At 34.9% G+C, this 19,804-nt stretch overlaps 1 protein-coding gene across 9 annotated transcripts in view; it reads right to left on the minus strand.

Moving 5' to 3' along the window:
• Nucleotides 1-19,804, minus strand: part of CACNA2D1 (calcium voltage-gated channel auxiliary subunit alpha2delta 1) — a 365,110-nt gene that overhangs the window by 15,746 nt on the left and 329,560 nt on the right. For 5 of the 9 annotated variants that reach the window (XM_042018478.1, XM_042018476.1, XM_042018481.1 and 2 more), the window contains 17 exons: nt 19,270-19,331; nt 17,661-17,737; nt 16,414-16,428; nt 15,653-15,713; nt 13,839-13,936; nt 11,771-11,855; nt 11,494-11,556; nt 10,419-10,522; nt 9,081-9,167; nt 8,662-8,729; nt 7,316-7,354; nt 6,061-6,132; nt 5,464-5,616; nt 5,319-5,371; nt 2,462-2,517; nt 2,175-2,304; nt 762-874 (listed from right to left, as the gene is read on the minus strand). In XM_042018478.1, the coding sequence (XP_041874412.1) occupies nt 762-874; nt 2,175-2,304; nt 2,462-2,517; nt 5,319-5,371; nt 5,464-5,616; nt 6,061-6,132; nt 7,316-7,354; nt 8,662-8,729; nt 9,081-9,167; nt 10,419-10,522; nt 11,494-11,556; nt 11,771-11,855; nt 13,839-13,936; nt 15,653-15,713; nt 16,414-16,428; nt 17,661-17,737; nt 19,270-19,331 (1,336 nt within the window). The remainder of the gene's footprint in view (nt 1-761; nt 875-2,174; nt 2,305-2,461; nt 2,518-5,318; nt 5,372-5,463; nt 5,617-6,060; nt 6,133-7,315; nt 7,355-8,661; nt 8,730-9,080; nt 9,168-10,418; nt 10,523-11,493; nt 11,557-11,770; nt 11,856-13,838; nt 13,937-15,652; nt 15,714-16,413; nt 16,429-17,660; nt 17,738-19,269; nt 19,332-19,804) is intronic. The other 4 variants (XM_042018479.1, XM_042018482.1, XM_042018475.1 and 1 more) reach the window with 1 other exon arrangement.

Genomic DNA, 19,804 nt, shown 5'->3' on the forward strand with positions numbered 1-19,804 from the left:
CTTGTCTTTGAGCACACACTAAAGTGCCTTCATCAACTAACCATCAGTGCAGCATCTCAGCTTTTCATGACCAAACACTCCTGTCCTGCCCTTTTTGTGTTATTTCTCTAGACAGACATACCCTTGTCTTTTCTAAAGGTTGAATAAACCCAGGACACTCAGACTTTCCTTGCCTGTGCTCTCAGATGCTAACCTCCTTGGTGGCCCTTCAACAGACTTCCTCCTGTGTGACAGTGTGGTCCTGGGAAGCACACAGCACTCCAGATGTACTCTCACCAGTGCTGAAGAGATGGGATGGATCAGTTTTCCCAATCTGCTGACTACACCCGTGCTATCATAGCCTGAGATGTGACCAGCCCACTTTACTGCAAGGCACAGTGCTAACTCACGGTCAACTTCTTGCCCACTATGAACCTCCAGCTCTTTTCTGCAAATCTCTTTCCATCCCCAGCCTGTCCAGCTGTGTGCAATTATTCTGTCCTGGGCCCAAAACTTTGCATTTGCTTTTTTGAAACTTCACTAAGTTCCTGCGAGCCCATTTCTGTCTAAATTCTCACAAATAACAGCTTTGCTCTCTACCTCAATGACTGCTGCTTCACATGATTTGTGATGATATCCACGAATACCTGATACTTCAAGTATTCCAGTGGTAACCATGCTAATAACGTAGATAAGTCGGTCATTTCTCCCCAAATATATTCCAGTACACCATAGCCAGAAATCAATTCACACTACTAAATAACATGATTTTTAAAGGATACCCGGCTTCTCCGCTTGCATCAGTGGCTTTGGGTCACAGGAACGGCACAGCAGTTGGCTGTCACTAATAATGAACACTAGATTGGTGTTTGAAATCTTCTCTGCATGATAAAGTCTGGAAAAAAGCCAACAAAAACCTATGTCTAAATGAAGCAAAGAAAACCATATTTGAGGACACCCAGTATCAGAATAAAATAATCCAGCTTCACAGATTTAGTCTGCCTCCTACTGTTTATCATTTTCATTAACAAACAGTAATAAACATTTATAACAAATTTTGTAATCCCTGACATTTCCATCATACCCTCTTTCAAATAGACTTGTTAGTGGAAAAAAATGGAAAAGAGCATAAAATGACTTTAATTGAGTTAATTGCTAGCTCTGTACTGCTACCACAGTAGCTGTACTGAGAAATAACATCAGTTCAGCATCAATTAAACACTGAAAAAAACCCCAACCACAAAAACAAACAAACAAAACCCCAACACATAAACCTGTCTGTGAGAAGGGCAAGAGAGAAGCATAGGGTATGCATGTCGTGTATTGGATGTGTATTTGTTGTATTTTTATGTCCATATAGTTCTCAAAATGTCTTTAAGTTAGGTCATTTTCAGTTTATAAATAAACCCAACATATACTAGTAACACGGAGGAGGAAGTATGGAAGTGAAAAATTGTCTGTGTCTTCACCATTCTGTAAAGCTCTCTCTCTTTCTTTCCTGGGTGAAATATTGTCTTTTTTTTGTTTGAAATCTGGCTGTTAATTCTAATTTCTAAGATATTCTCAGAAGCTCAAAATGTATGCAAAACCCCCGCAGGCTCTTGTATGAAACAGAGATCTAGGTCCAAGATGCTATGTTTTGAAGTATACAATTTTTTCACGTTATTAAATATCACCTTCAATAGGGCTCCTTATGGTGTCTGGAGAGTAATTCTTTTAATAAAAAAAGTAGAATAGCTTCATTTGCCTTATGAGACTCACGGTTCTTAAATCATGAGCACTATCAGCTAGAAGGTAAATTAGAAGATAAATTGCACAATCTTCTTGACCATCAAAAATTCTGATGCATAACTAGACTAAAGGAAATCATATCTCTTGTAGAATGCTTTTAAGTTGACATAACAAATTTAAAGAAAACAAATTGTGACAGAGATAAAAATACAATTTTCATGGAGCAGAGACCATAAAACAAAAAACTGACTAAAGCATTTCTACAATTCTTTAATGATTAAAACTAAAATTAATTTTAAACACATAAAAAGAGAATGCAATTTGCCTGCCTATATTCTTCTCTGTCCTACTTATGTAAGTTTGGTGAAATTAATCCAAAATTTTGCTTCTTATAACAGTGTCCTTCTCTTTTGTAAAAATAAATAAAAATCCTAAAGTTATTACTTATATGGAAGAAATTTTACCTGGAGCAGTTTATACAGTCTACAATCCCACCAAAGGATTTATCATTGTTTTCAAAGAAATATTGAGTTTGCTCAGTGATACAGCTTGTTTTAGGCAGGGCAGCACCGAAATCATCATCTTCCATATCAGCTGATATAAAATAAATAAATTAATTAATTAATAAACAAACAAACCAATGCCATTTTTAAGTCACAGACATAATGGGGAGACCCAAATATGTCCCCTGGCCTAGATTATTACCTTCTACTTCCCTCAAAGTTGACTCTTTAACATTCTCTTGACTTACCTGCTTCAAGGAACCGTGGAAAAGTCAGGCTCAAAAACAGCTGCTGTAAGATAGACCTGAACACAGAAAGACAATATATATATTTTTAAAGGCTCTTTTTCTTCTTTGTATTTTAATGGATACTTAAAGACTACTCAAATATAAGTTATTAACAACAAATTTTTTTATGCTTTTGCCAGTTATCAAAGCTGTGGTTTTTTAAGCCTTACAGGTTGACTCTGTTTTGGTTTTTTTCCCCCCACATTCTCACAGGTCTTTCACACCAATCTTTTATTCTACTCTTCAGATTTGCTAAAATATGTGCCCACATCTCACATAATGGAAATATTATCACGCCATCCATGCCCTCCTTTTATACCTCTGTGGGAGGTGGAAGAGGCATGTTGGCATTTCTCAAACATTTAACCAACTGGAACTCCTTTTTAACACACTCAGGGAAAATGCTCCTGCTTTAGATACTTTACATTGGTTAAGGTTTATGAAATTTCTGAGAAGGGGATCAACACTGGAATACTATAACTATGTTATAAAAACCATTACTGTAACAGTTGACTTTTAAAATCATCTCTATTCTTGCTCTTGAGGTGTGGACTACCTTTTCTTCCCATATGCTACCAAAATATTTCAGCTTAAAGAGCTCCATTTATTTAATTGTTTTTCTTCACTGATGATGGCATTTTTTCTGATTTTATTTACTTAAAGCAAGTACCAGTTTGCCACACACACACAGCCCCTTTCTCCTCTACCAGCCTGTCAAAACTGGAACTGAAACAGGTATATTCTTTGACTCCCTGCCTCTCCTTAACCTTTCTAAGTTGTATTTTCCAGTTGTCAAGTTTTAGGCTTGCTTCTACCCACAAATATGACCCAATCTCTTCTCATCTCATTCTGTTCTAACACTTGCTCTGCAGAGAGAAGGGACTGTATAACTTCATTCAACCTCAAAGTTTTTTTCTTCCTTTTCTAGAGTGATTCCTGTGTAAAGAAACTGAGTATGCCTGTCACCTTTCCCATGGAGGCATTCCCTGAAGGCATTCTGGATTCACACCCACAACTTTGTGCTTTGAATTATCAGAGGGACAGCGCACAGCAATTATGGATCAGAAGAGACCTGATGCTGTTCAGTAGTGATGCAATTTGCTGACAGAAAACAGTAATCCTTTGCAATGGCTTACCACAGAATTTACAGGGAACTGAACAAAAAAGGCATCCTGGGAAAACGAAATCTCCTGACTTAAAGGAGCATGAAGGAGTAATGATACTCACTGTCTTAACTAAATGCTGATGCATCCCATATAAATTTTGAAAATGATCGCTCACACCTTTATCCCACATTTTTTGCCTGAAACACTATAGCTTTCTTTAATAACCTGTTTTTTCTTATTTCCCTGTACTTGCTTTTGCCAGGTGCCTCACTGAACCCATTTTTTGTCATCCCTTTTCACTTTGCTTGTTTAATGGCCTTCTCTGCCTGCTTCTGACCCAGATTCCATTAAAAACATGACCATAGTAAAGTACTTTAATGCTGTGCTTTCAAGTTAAACATCAAAAAAAATAAACCTCAGGTCTAAATTGAGGCCAGACCACTGAGTCTGATTTGAACACTGATAAACTGAAGTTTCTCTGTTTGAAAAGAACTAAAGTTTCTCTTCTGGATTATTGCCCATCTTCAATTTTTGAGGTTTGCTGTTGTCCAAGAAAACCAAGATTATTGCTCTTCCTGTTAACTAAATGTAACCAACAATAAAACCCAAAATACAGTCTTCATAGTGCTTCTGTGAGAAAATTACTGTAAGTTATTTCAGCTGCTACATATTTTAACTCTTAGCTTTGTAAATCAGGTAATTTATTCCAGCTTAGTAATTATTATTATAAAAAAAAAAAAAAAAACAGCTTTAGAAAAAGGACCAGTCTCCAAGGGTGCAACTCATGCCATTGCAAAAGTACCACATCGATCCCAATTACCTATCCCAATGTGGTGCTGAGGGAAGCAGCTGATATGGATGCCAGTCTACATGGCTCTGAAACAGATAAAATACCTCACCTGAATACTGTGTGAGCTCTGGAGTCCTCAGCACAGAAAAACATGGACCTGTCTCCCAGGAGACCTTTCAGTACTTAAAGGGGGCTCTTAAGAAAGATGAGGACAAACTTTATAGCAGGGCCTGTTCCAGTAGGACAGGAGGAGGTAGTTTTAAACTAAAAGAGGGCAGATTCAGACTAGATACAAGGAAGATATTTTTTACAATGAGGATGGTGAAACACTGGCACAGGTTGCCCAGAGAGGTGGAGATGCCTCATCTCTGAGAACATTCAAGGTCAGGTGGGACGGGGCTCTGAGCAGCCTCATCTAGTTGAAGATGTGCCCGCCCATTGTAGAGGAAGTTGGAATGGATGACCTTTAAAGATCCCTTCCAACCCAAACGATTTTATGATTCATGTGTTTTGTAAAATGATTCACTGAAAAGCAAACACTAATTTTCTGAAGACTTCTTGCTAGAAAAAGGCAAAGATGATATTCTGAAATAGGGAACCAAGTGATCAATAACTTGAAGTGTGATAATTTAGACTTCACAACTGCCCATCATACTCAGACCATTAATCCAAACTCTGCTTCCTGAAGCTGATTTTGTAGTCAGAACACACAATCACAAAACCTGGCAAGAGAGCTTTTAACAAACTGTTGACAAAACAGTCATGTTTGGAGATACACCTAAGAATTTTCATTATGAGAAACTGCAGAAACAAAGGGTCCAGAGCACTTATATGGAGGAAAAAAACCCCAAGCCAAATAGAGTTTCAGTCCACTGAATAATTATAGTTTAGACATAGAGATTTCCTACACACTTGTACTTACCAGGCTGCTGCTGAAGCCCACCATCCAAGTTGTAAAATATCTGTTATTGTAGGCTGGGAAAAAAAACCAAAAGAGATTATTTTATTTGTATAAACACCTGCAGACTTTTAATGAAATGTCAGCCACTGCACATGGGACTACTGACCACATAAGCAGAACGAAGTCCAGCTCCTTGCTTTGGTTCTTCTTCGGGATCACAGACTGACTGATAGTCATACGACTTGTTAAAGGCATACAGGGACATGTTAATCAGGTTTCGCATCAGGCCAGGATCAATTTCACCAAAGAATCTTCCAATCTGAGAGGGGACAATAGAGAGAGATAAGGTAAAACATTTCCAAATATTTTTCTCGTAACAAAGTGCACAGTTCTAAATTCCCCAATTAGACAATAACCGTTAAATGCAGTATCAATGTGACCCTGCCAGCAAGAAGAGCAAGAGAATATGAGAAAGAAGGTGTGTGGATAACATACTACTTGTCCTCACCATCTTAAGTCCATCGGCAGCCTACCAGCCTAATCGCAAAGCGCAAAGAATGCAACTTGGCAGAAGTTAGGCATCTTCATCTGTAAAGAAAACTGTAAAAAAGACTAACAAATCCCCTAGAATTTCTGATCCAGCAATATTTTTGTGATTCAGAAATGTTATCTTTAGGTTAAGTTGAGAGTGAAATGATTCTTTTTTTCTCTTAAAACTTCTTCCTATTGGTTTTCATGTTCTGTTCATAAAGAATATACATACCTGTTGTGTATATTCATCTCGATTGGACATCAGAAGAAATCCACCATCATCAAGGATAACACAGTCCACATGCTATTGTAAGAAAGTGAAATATGTTTTACAGGAAAGATTTGTCAATAGAACACACTGTAAGAAACTACTTTTTTTTCAAGACATCAGAAGTATCTTCAAATCACAAACCCATAGCCAAGGGCCAATTTTAAGTTACACTAATTAGCATTATCGGTATAATAAGAGTTTGAACAGATCAAAGGCTTAATTGTGGCTTAATTTCATAAAAGTTGTTTTGTAAATTCTTATTTGCTCAATACTTTGTAAGTTCCAAGAGTACTATATCCTTATTAAATCTGATTATAATTGGACCTCAGTTCATAATAAGGGGCTACAACTTCTCATGTGCTTCAGCCATGCTTAAAGTCCTTTTCCATTTGCAGATTTCGATGGTAAAAATCTTAAGGGCAGGCTCCCTGCTAGCTAGACATGATAATTTTCACTTGCCAAGGACTGTAGTGGGATTATTCCAGGTTTCAGGCGCAGGAATGGGAAACCCACTAGTTCCATATGCTTTGCACTTCGTAAAAGATCCTTGCAGCCAGAGACCGAAGAGATAGCAGTGAGATCAAATAGATAACCTCCCACAGTACCCTTGCTGCTGCAATTCTTGCATTTAATGATCTTCACATTCCTCAAAAGAACTCAGAAGACCTGAGCAGAGGAAAGTTTTTAAGCACATGGCAAAACCTGATATGGTGACAGTCCCGGGATCTGTGCTCTCCTGAGTGCTAGCAGTTATGGGGTTGCCTAATCCTGAATGTGCTGGGAACCGATGACTGTGGAAAGGCATATAATGGACTATGGTGCTTCTAAGTTCGCATTTATCCTTCTCTGAGGTACTCTTTCTTTTTTAGAATTTAAAAAAAATACTCTTTTTTTTCTCAGGATTTGTCTCTTGTTTTGCAAATTAGTCATATTTTTATGACATTTTTCTTCACATCATTCTCTATTGCTTTTCTTGTATTTTTTCTTTACACTTGTTCTCATAACTTCATCACCATAACCACTTCACCTGATTTTTATGCCCTCTTTTTCCCCTCCCCTCCTAACCTTCATCTTTCTCAAGACACAAACAACTAAGCCCTGTTTTCTGTAACATTAACACTCAGTAATAGTAATAGAATCTGTTTAAGATAGATCTAAAGAGAATGAGTGAATTTTCATACTCTGTCAGATATTAATAAACTGAACATATTCTTACCATGCTATTTCTTTCACAGCCACAGATTTCACTGTTGCACTAAAAAAGAGAAGTATGGTAATCTTCACAAAAATGTTACAAAATAAACTGTATTGTGCAGTTCATCATTCAAGACAAGAACAAGTGATTCTATTTTCAATATCTGTTTATAAACTTAAATTAATTTTGAATGTGTGTTGTTTATCACAAATATCTCTCTGATCAACCTGTATTCAGTAATCATCAATAGCACCATCTTGACAGACTTTACCAAAGACTCTGATACAGCTCCCTTTACAAGTATGTTCAATATAGATAAATACTTTGGAGGACTGGTCAGAATGTCAGTGTTGTGAACATAAAGTAAAACAAAAAGAATAGGAGCATTTCCACGTGTTTGGGGTTTGGAAGGAAAGCCTTCAAAAGTCTCTTTTTGACCATGAAAAGCTTCACCAGTCTCAAAGCATGGGGATCCTATGTGATAAAGGAAGCCCATCAACCCCGCTAGCTTTCATGGCTTTGATTCCCAATATATTTTTCTCATGCTCTTGCAACATGTGTACACATACACACATAACTGTCCTGAGCAAAACAACTACCAGGTAATGCTGGAGTCATCAGCATTCTGTCTGAAATATTCATCCTCCTTTCCATTTTTCACTTATGTATTTTGTCCTTAACTCTTCTGACACTTAGGCTATGGATTTGCCTACCCATTGATCTACAGTTCCAATATCTAAATCAGCCAGAGTCTGTTATTGATTCCCTAAACATACAACCAACCAAGCAATATTGCCTCATCCAGTAAGAAGCTTATGTTCTATAAGTTTCTTAATGTTGTGCCTTCCCCAATTCACTATCAATTCCATGTTTTCCCTTTCATTTAACCTTTCCTCCTTCCCATTTACACCTAAGATGTTAACCCATGACAGATGTATTACACATTAGGTGTATGGAATGAGATGGTTAAGCACCTATTTCATTAAGTTCTGCTAAAATGCTGTTATGTTGGTTGCAATATAAATCCTTACTGTTCATACTTACCCATCCTCGATATTAAATAAAAACAGATTCACCAGTTCTTTTGCAGATTTTATTCACTGCTAGAGCATAGTCTTACTACTAGCTAGAATATGTCATTTTTCTTTGTCTTTATCCATGTTTTATAATTATGAAAGCAAGACACGTACAAAATATGGCCTATTTCAACATAGATTTATTTTGTGCATTTGGATGATTTAAATACCACAACTACTTGGCAACTATGCATCAGTGTGACTTTGGCACAAAGAGACAGTAAACCTATTTGCATCTGAAGCTTTGAGAAACGCAAATAAAGTTCAAAACAGACTTGGTCAATTGCTTACCAGGCTCTTGATTGTGGTTTTTGTGAAATTTTCCATCCAGCTGGTTGCATCAATTTTTATTCCAACAACTAACAAGAAATACATGAAAGCCTTTTTTAGTAAAATGAAGGAAAAAAAAAGGTAACTATATAATCCTAAAAAAAGGGGAAAGTATAATGACATCTAAATCATTGAACTAGAGAAGAATAAAATATGATTTTTGTTCAGTTGTCTGATCACCAACATTGTTCATGAGACTAATAAATTAAACACTCTGAATCAAATGCAAACAGACTTCTACTAGCAAGATTAAAACTGTCTCAGAGAAAATAATATTGTAAAGTGAAGTTCCTTTGAAATCTCAATTAAATTTCCAATTAACTGTTGAGCAACAACCAAATAACTAAAGTATTTCGAGTTTCAGCACCATTCTATCTTACCTGCTGGCTTCAGAAGCTTCCCATCAATTTCTATTTCCACAGCCTTGCTTACCATAATACCTGATTCATAGCTATTGGCACCGCTTTCTGACAGTATAGAAGAGTAAAAAAAGCAAACAAAAAAAGAAGTTAGGGTAACATAAAAGCCTCTTCCTCTGAAACTTAAGTTAATTATTATTCAAATACCAGAATGATTAAAGAAAATCCTTGTCCAAAAGCACTGACCCAGCTGTAGTACAGATTTATCACCTGTGATAGCTCAGATCACTAACACTGGCATGACTAAGGAATATTCGTGTTTACTTTTCTTCTTTTTGTACCCCATTTGACTGCTTCATAAAGTTACTGTAGCTTTTTCTTCTTCTGCAAACAGAGCCATGAATACCTTTACACATGTGAACAGCTCTGTTAAAACCAGGATCAGAGCCAAAGATTTTATCCTGATGTTGTCTGTGTATTTTTCAATGCAAGGTATATGACTCCACTCACTAATGCACAATTTCTGCTCTGACAGACTTCAAACTGTTTTCAACACTGCTTAGTATGAAAAGGCAAGTTAAAAATACATTCCCTGGAGCTGTTTGAGGAGCAAAAAACCGTTCAGGGAATTTTGTTAATTGTCGTCTTTATATTTTCCTGAGAAAAAAATGCAATAAAAAATTATGAAATTACAGCAAAAAAAGATCCTATATGTTTAAGAGAGGAGTATGTCCTTTGTGGTAGCACCTTCTTTTAGACAAACTTGAGAAGGTTAATGTTGCTCACATCAATAATGAGCACTTGCTCTTGTGCTTATACAGATTTTAAATGTCACAGTATCTCAGACCAACTGGTGAGTAAGTGCAATTGTAAGTAGAATTCAAAAACAAAGTTTAAACTAATTAGTGGTACAGTGGATGGAGTTATGGACTCTGGACCATTATGCCTGGTCCCCCAAGTCGGTGCTGGGGGTGCTGAGTCAGTATACAGAACTCAGTTCTATTAAGACTTTTCATAGTGTTATTGTCTAGGAGTGCAATTTTATTTCACATCCTGTTAAAATAATTCTGCAAAAGTATCTCTGTAAAACAGGGTTTCAATGCACTGAATGAACACCAGTTCTCTGTATGTTTTCACTTAGGTTAATTCTGAACGCACAGGGCCACCAGTGTAGTTGACAAATGATGAAGACCTTGTTTAGTGCCTCCTAGCTTTTCCTTAATGATGGATATTATCCCAAGACTTCTTTCCTTAGGAAGTGGCACGTTTGCATCTTTTTCAGTGACCTCATCTGGTATGGGAAACTTCCCCTTACATTGGACTAGCTAGCCCTGACGTTTCCAAACAGTGATGACTTACTGTTGTAGTATGGGGCTGTGAAAATATAGTTGTCATTATCTAAACTCCTCTTATAGAAGCTGACTTCATAAGTTTCAGCATTTTCCAACCAATCTTCTCCTGCCCTAAATAAAAAAAATAGGGATCAAAAAAAGACAGTTCAGAGTCTCATTAATGCTGCACTGCAGGTTGTTTTCTTTTAATTTTTCAGAGTTGGGAAAAATGTGAGATACATTCTTATAGTCCTCAGGCTCTGTCAGCTTTCACTGGATAAAAGACAGGTGTAATCATTAGAAAAACCCAAAACAAACAAACTTGGGGGAAAAAAAGAGAATGATATTCTTGGACCAACACAAATTTAGTCTCATGTTGAGACAAATACAACTGCAACACACAACAAAATCTAAATGAACCTTTACAGTATCATATGCTTTGAGCTTAATCCTAAAATATTTAATATCATTAATAATCCCAAAATAGGAAAGAAACTGACTTGGGGAGTAAAATTCATTGCCATTTTAACATTATAGTGAAACAGAATAACCTAAGGAAATAGATAAATTTGCTATTTACCAGTAGATCTGTACTGGTGCCCTCACTATTCCCAGTCACTCGTGGGGGTGTCTAGTTTATTGTATGTCCAATTTCACATTCCCTTTTTGTCCTCTGATAATGATACATTTTTCTGTCTTGAAGTCCCTGGACCATTTGGTCTGAGCTTAGTCTAAAAAAAAAAAAATAAATCACCTACTACTTGCCAGTATTTGCAGCCTGCCAAACAACTGAATGCTTGGGAGTAACTAGGAATTAGCATGGCCCCACTGCTACTAAAAAGGCATTGCTTTCACTGCTACTCTAGGCTGATTAGAAACCTGGATTACAAGGGCCTGTCACGAAAATAATGTAACAGATGAGTTTCAAGGAATGACACAGGTAAAATCTAAGAAAAACAAGACATTCCAAGTAATTTCATAGCTATCATTACAGATTAGACTCTAGGAGAAAGTATTTTTTCATTCAATAAAGCCACTATTTAACATTCTGCCCTTTCAGAATTCAATATTATCGTATTATGCTATTTTGTAGTAATTCTTACCTTTTGGGGAACACTCTAGTAATTCCACCATCTGTAACAACAAATTGTGCAACAACTCCATCACTGTAAACAAAAATAAGATTTAAAATGAAAACTGACTGAAATTCTCACAATTTCCTGTGTCAAGGGTTGCCATAAAAGAGTATAACTATGAAAAAATACCTATTCTGTGTAACATTAACTGCATATCTGTATATACACAGAGATGCATAAGAGTTTGTTTTCAAACTATGAAATGCATAAAAAAAAAATCACAGTCAATAAAAAGAACACTTACAGAGACAGTTTACTCCAATAATTTTGGGCAAGTTCATTTGTAAATCCTGCATCCAGCAAAACTCTAATGACCATATCAGTATTACCTATCAAAAGAGTTAAAAGGTCAGTCATCTGAAACAATATGAGATGGTGTTTCAATAAAAGCCTAAAATGAAATTCTGAGCATTATCAAGATGCTCCAGCCACAAAATCTGGGCTGTTTATATTAGACATTCTGCCTAACTTCAGACTATGTCAAGTACTTAGAGTTAAATAGATGTTCTCACACTGCTGAGTTCACTTAAACATTTTCTTCATTGTATTCTACAAACCTATCTTTGTGTCACAGGAATAAGGAAGGTGATAAGGGCACTGGTCCCAGTTTGCAAAGCCCCTAAATCTGGAAATTAACCTATTTTTAAAGCATGTCTTCATTAAAACACTTTTTATCTCAGTGTAAGGAAACAACACAATTCCTAATGATACTTAGGAATGTGTTGTTACATGCTACAAAACGGAGATAATTCAACTACATTATAAATATATTTAGATCAATTAAGTCTCAGCCTCTCAAATAAAACATATTTGTCACCTGAAAATGCATACAGGGAAATAATTTTGAATCAGTAGCTCATGCAGAGATGTCATGCTTAAATTTCTTTGAAAAGATGGTTTGAAGTCAGTGCTTCTCAACCATCTTCTTCAATAGCACTTTAGAAGAGATACTGCAGATTATTTCATCATGGGGATTTTATTTGGTATTCCTTTTGAAAATCATTTTTAACTGAGATAACTAAAAGACTGAGTGGCTGTAGAAATTAACATTGATTACTTATTAAGGAGACAATTTTTAAAGTAACTTAATTATTAGAAAAAAAGAAGGAAAAAAAAAGTGCTGCGTATTCCAAAATGAAATACAGTAGTAGGTAGATAGCATTTTGTAATAATTACTTACGAAGCACTAGTGTATACTATAATATCACTAAATGTGTCCTCAATATTTGCTTGTAGTGAATATTACACAAGAATTTAAATATTTTATTAATTTTACTAAATTAACATTAATTGCTTTAATCACTAGAGGTAAATGCTTTCATTTCATAGACTGTGTCAAGGGAATCGAATAAAATTTCAGTCAGTCAGCAATGTGCCAATGAACAAGATCACTGTATTAAAAGAGCACCAAACATCCACACATGCGCACAAAAATAGCATTTTGTGAGAAGACATCATATCTAAGTGGACATTCCTTCAGTTACAAGGTGTAGCAGAGAGATTCTTTCTGAATTGATCAATTATCCCTGACAACAACATCAAAAAGACTTGAGGAAAGCAAGACAAAAAAAAAAAAAAAAGTTATTCCAAGTGTTTGTAAACTAATAATAATGCTAAACAGATGTGTATGTACCAAGCCAAATTCAAACATTGAATTTTTCATGAGAACAAGGCTTTAACACATTACTAATGGTAATAACTTCATTTATTCTAAAGAGAGGTTAAGGCCCAATCTCAAAACATGAATTAATCCCTTCACAAAGCCCAGTGCTCACCACTGCAGCAGTTACATGGATCTGTGGTCCTAAGCTATTCAAGCCCAAGTGAGATCTCTTTAACCAATTTGTGAATGAGCAAAAGAACTTCCTTATATTTTATTCTGGTTATTGGTTATTTCAGCCCTGGACTTTTTTCCTTACTTATTTTGGAATAAAATGACAAGAAAGCAGGTTGAAGATTTCATTATAAGATTCTGAGTCTGTTTGAGACAGACTTTGGCTGGTATGCTTAAGCGGAAAACATAAATTCAAAATATTTGGAACATATTAAAATGAACCAGTAGTTATTTGATGCTTGAGAAAAATTCTGAGAGGAGTTACGGAAAACACTGGATGCATAAGACCCTGCAATCTTTCTTAAATAAAGCCAGAAACTTACAAACTAATTTTACACTCTCTACCTTGGACAGAAAATCCTGACACTAGATATATTTCTACTAAAAAAACAAACCCACAAAATCTGAGCATGAACTCTCATTCATGAGAAAGTATTTTCCTAAGGAAAAAATTCAGTGAGCTGAGAAGTGTACTTACACGATGAACTGCTCGGAGTATTTCTGTCAATAAATTCATTGAAATTTAATAGAAATTCAGTGTTGTTCTCTGATTTCTTTACATCATTACAGTAGTCTCTGAAAAACAACAAACCATCAGTCTTATGCTTTTTTTCTTGTGCTACTAAAGCAGACAATTTTAAAGTCCAAGCAGGCTTGCACAACTATTATGAAGTAGCTGGTATTACTGTGTCAATTGACTGCCATCATCAATATTGAATGATGCCCATATCAATTATTTCAGACATCTGCAGGAAATAAGGTGTTCAAGTGCCTGCCTAAACATTTGTTAAGATTTGGATTATAAGAAAACTACATTTATGAAATAGGGCATAGATTTGCAGAAAAAAACCTGAGGACTAGTGTAGGCTGTAGTATTAGGAGATCATGTCTGTACACAAAATATATGCCCAGTGAATTTAAATTGCTCCTGGGTTAAACTGTACTGGAAAGTAGTACCTGGACTGCTGGTGAAACACAGTCACTCCATGCTCAACTAAGGCCAGATTTATAGGTTAAGGTCCTCTCCTCTGAGAAGTTTTAAAAGCAATTTTAACAGGGTACAAAACACATAAACTTATAAACACTCCTTGTTTTGACATATGCAAACCAGATAAACAGTAAACTCCTGTCCCTTATATAATGTAATAAAGCAATATATCATTGGCCAATTCACTGAATGCAGGCAAGCAAAGTAAAAGTCACTGGGCATTTTGGAGGCAAACATTATCTGATGAGTGGCATTAAACAACTTTAATTAAAATGTAGAGAGTGTTTAGCAGTAAAGCACGGGGCTCTCCTCTTTAAATGAGCTTTTATACTAAATTAATTTTACAAACAAAAGAAGTCTGTTCAAGTACATCACAGGCCTAAGATATCTTATTACCCTTTATTTACCTTACCATAATCCAGAAAGACTACAGGCAGAATTTACCTTCCTATATCAATATACACATTTAAACAGAGCTACATATCAAACAAACTGTTAATGTAGGATAGTGGGGACTTGCTGGAAGCTGCTAATTGGCGCAATTGATTCTCAATAACTTCAGTCTTTCAGAAAAATTAAATTGAACAGTTAAGCTGGGATACATTTTAAGATAGAAGACTTTACATAAATCAATCTAGCCATTGAAATCAACCTATTAATTGAAATTTAAAAGTACACTGAAATTTATCAGATAAAAAAAGTTTGCAACAATTCTCAACTGATCTTAACTGTACAGCATTTCCTTTATTCATCATAACTTTCTTTTAGAGTAACTTAATTTTTAGGAACCGTTTATCATACCAGGTTTCCCTTATGAACATAATTTTAAAAGGGAAATAAGAACTGCACAATTTCGCATAAAAAAACCTCAGGGAACTAATGAAATTAATCAATTTTCAATGACTTAATTTTTGTTCTCAAATAATTGAAAATTAACTCATACTTAAGTTATAGAGAGCTTTGAAACCCTTTGTCTTGAAGTTGGGAAACATGTTGTGGTAAGTATTATGAAACCTATTTGAAAAATAGTTGTAAAATCTGAAAAGTCAGAACCACAAGAATTGCACAGATGTGAATAAGTTTTCCATTAAAATATCAATATCAGTTTTTACAGCTCTCTTTGATTAATATGAACAGAAATCAGAGCCTGAATATGCTATTTACATTCCATCATGAAAAAAAATTGGTAATTTTTTTAACAAATGAAGCTTTATTGGTCAATTCTGTATGTTCCATGTGCCATTAATCAGACTAGATAGCTATTTAGTGCCAAAATAACACTTATTACTGGGAAATCAACCAACCTTGGTGCTAAAAACGTATAGCCAGCTTCATCAAAATGATCAAGCTTCAGTGATTCTGAAACTACAAAGACGAAGAGTAAACACCAAGTAAGTAAACTGGAATTTTTGCCATTGTTTCTCTTCTCAAACTATTTGGCTAACTTTTGCATGCATCCATGAATTTGGAAAGAAATGTTTATTTTTAGACACTTTTCCACTAATAAATTCTATGCTTCTCAGTATTTCACAACATAGGAAGAAATTACTTGATTATTATATATGACATACAACTGGCAACAGTAAGATAATATCTAACAATTTATTTTAAGAGGACATTTAATTACCATGACAACATGAAAACATATGAGATGTTTTCACTAGAGTTAAACTCTGATACAAATAAATATTTGGGACACTGAGTTGTTAGAACATGAAGAAAAATAGTCCTAATATCTTCTGCAATAAAGTTTAAAAAATTCAATCATATCAGCATCACTGTAAATCCTACTGAAAAAAAATGGCTTTAATAGCTGATATCACTGAACACCGATAGGAACAGATGAAGAAGGATTAGATATTAGCAACATATTGAAATGTTCATGAAAACAGAAAAATACTTCACTTTTGTTTTTTCCCCTTTCTATTGCTATGGTTCCCAATGATCATGAAGAAAATCCTGAGATGAGGAATACAGAGGAGAATATCCAGTAGGAATAGAAATAGAAGTGAAAAATAGCAACTGTAGTAAACAGAAGGAAATTGAGCAACAAGAATATACTTGCCCTTTTTGGATGTCACTATCCATCAGAAAGAGAAAGCAGGGAAACAGAAAAAAACAGGGTAAAGCACAAGGGGTCACAAACCAATATTTTATTCAAACAGACCCTTGAATAAAAATATTGTACATAGATAGATCAAAGGTTCAATTTACATACAGCTGTAGTCTGGAAAGAAAAAAGACAAACGTCCTTGAAGACTGAAAAATAGGTCCTTCTCAATTATTTCTCAGTACCTTCTATATACTGTGGCTATTTCAAGGGTCTGTTTTGCAGGTTATATTGATATAAGTGCGAAACCAGATGATCTAATCCATCAAGTCAATCATACTCCCTCCTTAAAAAATTTAATTTTAAATTACTTGCTTAAGTACTTGGAAAAAGTTAAAAAATAAATCATTGATTACTAAAAGTTGTTAAATTCTACTAAATTCTACTTCATATGTGGGAGTAGTGGTAGAGGAGAGTGATGTAGTGCTAACCAAGTTCTCTAAACTAACAGTACCTACACCTGAGGTTTTTGTGTTTTTCTAACTTTCTATTTAACTACACACTTGCTCTAAATTTATCATAACACCTGGATATAGTTAAAAGTCTGTGTTTGGTTCTATTTTGTGTACTACCTAGACTACAGTTAAGCTCCACATAAGAAACAAAAGACCTTTGAATACTGACAAGTATAATTTCCAATTATCACTTCAGAATCTATAAATGGCTTGAAATTAGTCTGATGTAAAAATGCAATGCAAACATTCACTAAAACTACTTGTAAAATGCAAAATAAAAACCTAACTGCAACCCAAACCAAACAGGGCTTTCACATTGTTCTATTCCTACAGGCAGCAGAGATCGTTTGCTAAATATACTGTAACTAAAATACAAAAAAAAAAAAAGCTTTACTCTTATAGTCTATTTTTGCTAATGGTCTACATTTTGCTAATAGAATGGAAAAAATAGTATCCAGACCCTTAAAATGACAGCAACAGAGGATACACAAAGCAATGATTCTACAGGCACAGAGCAAGGGGTAGGGATTGTCAGTGGAACTGGGGTACCTGCACATATTCTATTTTTATAGAATATTTCTTGCACCTTGGATGTTACAATGGGTTAGAATCATTGCTGAAAATTTTGGGTACATCGTGATAACGTCAGTGAATTCCACAAAATTTATGGATTTCAAACATAGCTTTTTAAGCGAATCTGAGACTTGGCAATACCAGACAAGACCATGGAACCTTTACAGTACTTACATCTGGCTTGAGTTATAGGTTCGTCTATTTTGGCTTTAATATAATAAAAGCTGTATGATGGTAACACCAATGCCAAACTGCAACAGAAATGAGACAAGTAAAGCAATTATGTTATTTGCAGCAGTTTTCCAGTTTCAGCTTCTTTGTATTTTGAAAGTTAATTAACAAGTTTGGAATTTGGATTATCACTAAATGAGACAGCCGCACAGTGATATACCACCCTCACACTTTGTAATAGACACAGGTACATTTATGCCAATCCTGAGGGTCCCTGTGTTTATTTTGATTCTTGTTTACACTTTTAAGCATAAATGCACTTTTTAGCAGATAAGCAAGGAATTTCCAAATAACTGCAAATGAAAAATCCCATGATTTTTGTATCTTCCTCTGACACATTTAGCATCCTAATGTAACATGTCACGGTGATCAGTGACTGCCAAAATATCACTTAGTACTGAGCTGATCATGCAGTAACCACTAACAACTATTGAACATAATTGTGCAGTAATATTTTAAGATTTGCAGAGAATTCTCAACATGTTTTCTTTTATATTATACTTTTTTTGGTTCAAAATATGTAGGAATTCTTTTTTCAGCTGAATTCTACACATATGTAGAAGAGTTCAGTTTTAAAAATGTATATAAAGGGCAGGAGCTTTGAGTAATCATTAAATAGGTATCATCATCTTCCAAGTCGCATCCTTAATTTTTGCACTTGGATTTCACCCATGTAGAACTGCAACAGTTTCTAATGAAGAGCTACAGAAATTAACATTAAAATTATTGTACAGTTGAGCCATAAATGAGCTGACCTTTAATGACACATTTGCCATTTATACAGAATATAAGTGAGATTGCTGAATATTTAGCAATAGCCTTGTACCAATTCTCCTCCAGGGAAATCAGTGGCAGTTTACCTGTCATTAACAGCTACTGCTAGCAGAAATTGCTAATTAAAATCTATAATTTTATGTTTAATAGGTTTTCTGCAAGGAGACTCTGAGGATTTATTGCTGTATCTCTTGCCAGAAAGCTCAGGAAGAATTAAGAAGTCATGTAAAAGAAATGTATTTCTCTAGTGATTGCTAGATGGCAGTCTGATAAAAACTTCCTTTTTTTACAGAGTACAGAGGCAGTACAACAGAAAAATGAGATGGTGAATAGAATATCCTAGGTCTGTGTTCTGTTGTTAAAACCAATTTGTTTGGTTTTACATTCAAACTAATGTTCGCATTCTCAGTGACTGTACACCTGTGAAGAGCACGACAGAAAATGGGATCCAGCTTGGCTGAGGACTACTGTAATTCACCATAACAGAAACTGCATTTTGGTCAAAATTTGACTCAGTATTAGTACCATGTAGTTTTGAACTAGAGTAGTTTAACTTTCCTGAGACTTGGAAAACCTTAACTTGTTTTGAGTAATGTTAAGGAATGTTTCTACATTCCTTCTAATGTTACAAAGCTGTGTGCTTAAATGAATTTGATATAATATATGCACCAGTGTCTCCCTAGCTAGCATAGAAAGTGTAATGCTAAAACTATTAACCAAAATTAACCAAAAGGACATTTAAATAAACAAAGGAAGTGAGTGAACAGAAATGAGTTACCTGTAATCAGTGCCATTCACAGCAGTCCACGTATACGTTCTGTTTCCTTTATCAATATACCTCTACAAAGAGATATTGGTGAAAAATTAAATTATTAAACTCTGGAGCATCAACAATTGTGACCTTTCTTTGAGAAATACAGTGTAAAACCAAGTACAAGTCTGTTGGATTTCTATTTATTATTTTGCTAAAATCATGGGTTGAGATACAAATCCTTTCCTTAAATATTTTCAAAACTTATATTTTGCAAAAGAATCAACCACATATTCTTTATTGAATATTAGCAAAATGTAAATTTAAAGAGAACCAAACAAACCTGACCAATAATTTTCATTTTAAAATTTATTAGCCAGACCTATGCAAACCTTTGTCTATGTGATTTAAATTTGATAAAAAATATTTTCTCTTTTATGGATCATTTTGCAGTTTAAGGTATGAAAAGAAAAAAAAAAACAAAAAACCACTCAGTTACAAAAAGACTTTGTAGGTAAGTCTTTAAAAACAAAAACAACCAAAGCCTTTCCTTTCAGATCTC

Source organism: Corvus kubaryi, unplaced genomic scaffold, assembly GCF_017639235.1.
Source record: "Corvus kubaryi isolate FWS band 111438036 unplaced genomic scaffold, C.kubaryi_AGA036_p1.0 137, whole genome shotgun sequence".
Lineage (NCBI taxonomy): Eukaryota > Metazoa > Chordata > Aves > Passeriformes > Corvidae > Corvus > Corvus kubaryi.